This window comes from Lolium perenne, chromosome 5, assembly GCF_019359855.2.
Source record: "Lolium perenne isolate Kyuss_39 chromosome 5, Kyuss_2.0, whole genome shotgun sequence".
NCBI lineage: Eukaryota > Viridiplantae > Streptophyta > Magnoliopsida > Poales > Poaceae > Lolium > Lolium perenne.
Genome location: NC_067248.2, coordinates 129,179,013 through 129,183,728, shown reverse-complemented (window position 1 = coordinate 129,183,728; position 4,716 = coordinate 129,179,013). Strand labels below are relative to the sequence as shown.

The following is a 4,716-nucleotide window of genomic DNA, read 5'->3' as shown; positions in this document are numbered from 1 at the left end:
TGTATTAGTACCCTCACTTCTATTAGTTGTCTTAATGCATGAAAAAACTTCAAAATACACATGTGCCCCATGTCACTTTTTATCCCAAAGTGTTGCAAAATATTCAACATGTTACCCTCCATGATTCTGAATCGTTTCCTGCCAAACTGTCTCAGATTCTTCAACGTCAAAATTGTTAATGATGTCCTGAAATTCCTCGTACAAACCTTGGTTTGCTTGAAATAATATAGTTACTTTCTCTTATGCCTTCTTTTTAATGAGAAAAGGCACCATGACTGGAAAGCATTTGAAAAAATAATGTTTATAGCAATTTTCATAGCGCTGTCTCCATCTGGTATGACTGGCACTAGTGGAACACCATCCATAACTATTAAAAACTAGTTAAACAACCACTTTAAAGTGTTTGTGGTTTCATTGACAATGAAAGCGTGGGAAAAAGTGTGCTCTTGTGAGGTGAAACAACTACAAATAACACAAATGCATGGAAGAATATATATGTTTGTCGGAAAAGTTGTGTCAAATTTAGGCAATCACCACAGTTCTCACAATATAACCTTGGTTTCTTGCCTGTCTAGAATAGACTTCTAACTTTGTCTTGACTATCTAACTCAAATGAATAATAGAAAACAGGATAATCTGCTTGCTTCTTGTTAGACATATGTACCCCTTGCAACGACTGTATCCCCCCCTCCCGCACAATGCAGAGAAGGCGTGCAACGAACTGCCTTTGGATGTTTCTGCCGACCTCCGACTGATGACAACGACTTCTTCCCTTCCACCTTCTCTCTTCTCTGCTCCTCTACCTTTGGGTGTTTTTGAAGTTCTGAAATTGGGCAGTGACGAGTAAAATAGATAAGGACCATCGATCGATTCCAAAGACAATCGATGGAAGGAAAATTTGATTGTTGCTGAACTGAAAAACAACCGGCTACAAGATATCAACAATGTGGCACTTTTTGTGTGTGTAGACGGAACGAGTGTGTAAACAACGGGATAGGGTGACAATCTTGCATCCATCTATATGACAATAATGTTGACACATCTATTATCTTTATAAATGAAAACATTGTATCTCCCAAACTGCAAATTCGATTGACTATTCATTTGGGTTTTCCCCGACGAGATCTTCAAGACTATATACTTGGGTTATTGGTATGTTTGTACTCTTTTTTTTTTTTGTCTTCAAAGCTGCCACTATATTTGTCCTATACCACGCGGCAAACTTGATGCAAAATAGTCTGGCAACTAATGTCTTCATGATATTTTCCTGTACAAAAGAATCACCACGTTCGTTAGTGTAGGGCTTTAGTTCTCTTTCGAGAAAAGGGCTAGTACTCAATATGTGCATGCAGCCACGAGCTTGAGGTACAAGTCGAGGTGATGCGACGCGACCACGTTGCGCGGCAAATCATGGCCGGAGAGCAGCAGCTCCCGGCCGACGTCGCTGTACGCCCACCCAATCTTCGAGGCCATCCACCTCTTCACCGACCCGTACTCGTCGACCCATAGCCCAGGCACCTTGGTCACGAGGTCGTTCGAGTTAGCCACGCGGAGAACCTTGCCGCCGCTCGCCTCCAGCCTGCGCCGGAACGCCGCGTTGCCCACGCGCGGGCAACCGAACGACACGGCCGTCACCATCGGCGCCACATCGTCCGCGTCTCGCGTTGCAGCCGCGATCTCGTAGGCGGTGAGCACCGCCAGCGCCGCGCCGAGGCTGTGGCCGGTAACGGTGATGCTCAGCGGCGGCATGCCCTTGCCGCTGTACTCGCGGACGATCCGCTGCACCTCGCCGCGCACCTGGTGCTGCAGGCTGCCATGCGCCTCACCGGGGGTGGTGAAGAGCCTCCAGAACCCGCTCTCGACCATCGGCTCCTCCTCCTCCTCCTCCTCCCTGGATCGCGGGGCCGTGGTGGTGGTCGGGAGGCAGGTGAGAGTGGAGTGGAAGTTGTCCAGCCACTCGCTGCAGGTCGCCGTGCCGCGGTATGCGATGACCACGTCGCGGCGCCCGAGCCGTTCCATCTCGCCCTCGTCAACGCACACCGCCACGTAGCCGATGTAGCTCGAGCTGCACGTGCACGACGACGGCAGCCAGCTCGGCGCCGAGCTAGACGCCGCGTGGAGGAGGCCGGTGACCGCGTAGCCGGTCTCCGGGATGCCAGACCGACGAAGCAGGGAGCGGGTTGGGAACCGGCAGGACCCGTAGGAGGTCGGCGCGCCACGTCCTTGGAAGTCGAAGCTTTCATACGCGGCGCGGACGAACTCCCCGTACCGGACGAGCTCGCCCCGGAGCGCGCCGTCCAGCGGGCTCAGAAGGCCGTCCCAGTCGCGGGAACCCTGGAGCTCCGGCCACTGCTCGCCGATGCGCAGCGTCGACGACGACGGCCTGGACGCCGGCAGAGGAGGCGCGAAGGAGTTCTTTTCGGCGCCGCGGCGGCGGTTGCCAGTGGCGTTATTAAGTGCGACGCTAGGGTAGCAAGCATGCGTTCCCGAGATGGAAGCAGCCATGATCAAGCAGCTCAGCTCGTGGTATGTCTCTCAGCTTCCCGATGGACTTGACAATCCGAGTATTCATCCAAGTTTATATATGCATGACAGGGAGCATGGATGAGAATGCAGGGAACCTAGCTAGCAGCGGTGTTCTTGGATTTGAAAACGGCGGGAAGTTGGCAGGTGATGAGTCTTCCGTGGCAGAGCTGCTTGCTGCAATTCGGGTAATATTTGCAGGCCTCCCAGTGTCCTCGTCTTAATTTGGGATTGGTTGCCAACCAAATGCTGTAGTCTTAGGACTGATCTTAGCACTTGAGAATCATATCTTGTGGTTGAGAATGTTACAGCGCAAGTGTTAGCTTAGCACTGTTGCATTTTGCATGATAAGCACATGGACGAGCATCTTATTTCCTGTACTGGCAAGTATTGGCAACCTTTGTTAGCTTAGGTATATATGATAGTAAAGTCTGAAATAAACCTTGAACTCATAGAACCTGCTGGAATCAAACCCTTAACTTCTAAACTCTGACTCACTAAACTCATGAATCCCGGTCTAAAGATGTTGAAATCATGTTTCCAGACCGGATTGCTGATGTGGCACTAGTCAACACTGGAAAATGACTAAACATGCCACATAGGAGTGAGTCTAGTATATATGCCATGCAAACAACACCCTCACAATTGTATAAATGCAAAACATTACATACAATTTACACAAAGGACCTCAACTTCGGATAAAAGAGTTCAATGTGGTCCTTCTAGCAAAGCGTCCGCTCTGCCGTGTTCGTCGTCACCTAGGACGTGCACGCCGCGGCCACCACGGCTTCGGCTAGCACACCACACATGTCGGCCTCCATAGCGCTCCAGCTGGTGATGGTAGACATAGGCATTGCGAGCTTCACTTCGACACACATTGAGGCGACAACGTGTGTCATCGTGTCTACCCACGAGGACCTCCCGTGCCGCCGCCTTGGTGAAGATAAATCAAAGCAAATGGACATACTTGTTTTACACTACTTCATGCAAAGAACGGGAAGAAGCATAAATTGGAAATTACATAATGAAAGTCAGATTGGAGGGTAGGAAAGGGCCTCCACCACCTCTACCTATCCATGAACACCACGTCAGAAGCCCCAACTAAATTTTCCTTTAATTGATCTAATCCCCGAATTAGCAAGATTGATTCAAGTCCTTAAAAAAATCACTGACACTGCTAGTCGGAGCAGCGCAACCTGGAAACATGAGCTCGACAACGAGCGAGTGGTTGCCGATTTGCACATCAGCCCCGCGCTCGATGCCGCATGCGGCCATCTTCTGCATGAGCCACAATATACCGACAATGATATTCTTGGCTGCATGGCCGCCGAACACCAGCCAGAGCACTTGCCCGAGCACGCGCTCCATGCTAGTGGAACTCAGCATGTTGGCATAGGACCCCTGCTAGCGCAGTGGCTGCAACGAGGGACCCAACAAGGGAGGCGGAGGCGGCGGTAGGGGAGAAGGCGCATTCTCAATTTTCTGCTTATTATCGGCGTTATTAGATAGGTCAAGTCAGGAGAGACGGAGAGAGAGAAAAAAGGATAACCACAATATGTGTAAAGAGAGATGATGGAACCGTTAGCACAACTGCAATTCTTAGGAACGACCTAAATTCAATGTTAGATCGGGATTAGTGAGTTTGGATGCTGATTTCAGGAATTTTAAGTTGAAGGTTCTGTAACTACTTCAACATTATTTCAGACTTACTCTCAATGAGAGTGGTGTTTTGGCACATGGCCTATGAAACTTGAAACAATATAATCAAACCAAACATTAAAGGAACACTCGTGCCTCTGTACGTGAAGAGCTTCCAAACCACGAGAATAAATAATTTATTTATCGAATGACAAGTGTTGTGATCATGGCCACCAAGAACCGAACTCCAGTTTTAACCAGTCTCATACAACTAGTATTACTGTTCCAAGCATATCACTACGAGCGCGTATGTAAAGAGCATCTTCAAAAATCCATGTCAATATTTTAGTGACGTGGACAAGGAAAAAGGAGGGAATTCATCCAGGATTCCAGGCTCAAATTCCAAGGGCTGCAGGATCACCAACCAGCTGCCGAATAATTGGACCCACGCTAGGAGCCCATTAAGCGGCATGATCATCCGCGGCCCAGCACGGCCTGTTAATGACGTGGCTTATAGTCCAATTCGTAATTTGTTTTGTAGTCTCAAGAGAAAAA

The 4,716-nt window shown here is 49.1% G+C and overlaps 1 protein-coding gene across 1 annotated transcript; it reads right to left on the bottom strand.

The window, feature by feature from the left end:
- Window positions 1-509: 509 nt before the first annotated feature.
- LOC127319718 (phospholipase A(1) DAD1, chloroplastic-like) lies at window positions 510-2,528 on the bottom strand. The gene has a single exon (XM_051349688.2). It carries the CDS (start codon window positions 2,503-2,505, stop codon window positions 1,336-1,338), a length of 1,170 nt encoding a protein of 389 aa, XP_051205648.1. The 5' UTR covers window positions 2,506-2,528; the 3' UTR covers window positions 510-1,335.
- Between the last annotated feature and the right edge of the window lie 2,188 nt (window positions 2,529-4,716).

Bases quoted from the DNA above. Each gene is read 5' to 3' on its own strand.
- LOC127319718 (XM_051349688.2), bottom strand. From the start codon at position 2,505: ATGGCTGCTTCCATCTCGGGAACGCATGCTTGCTACCCTAGCGTCGCA.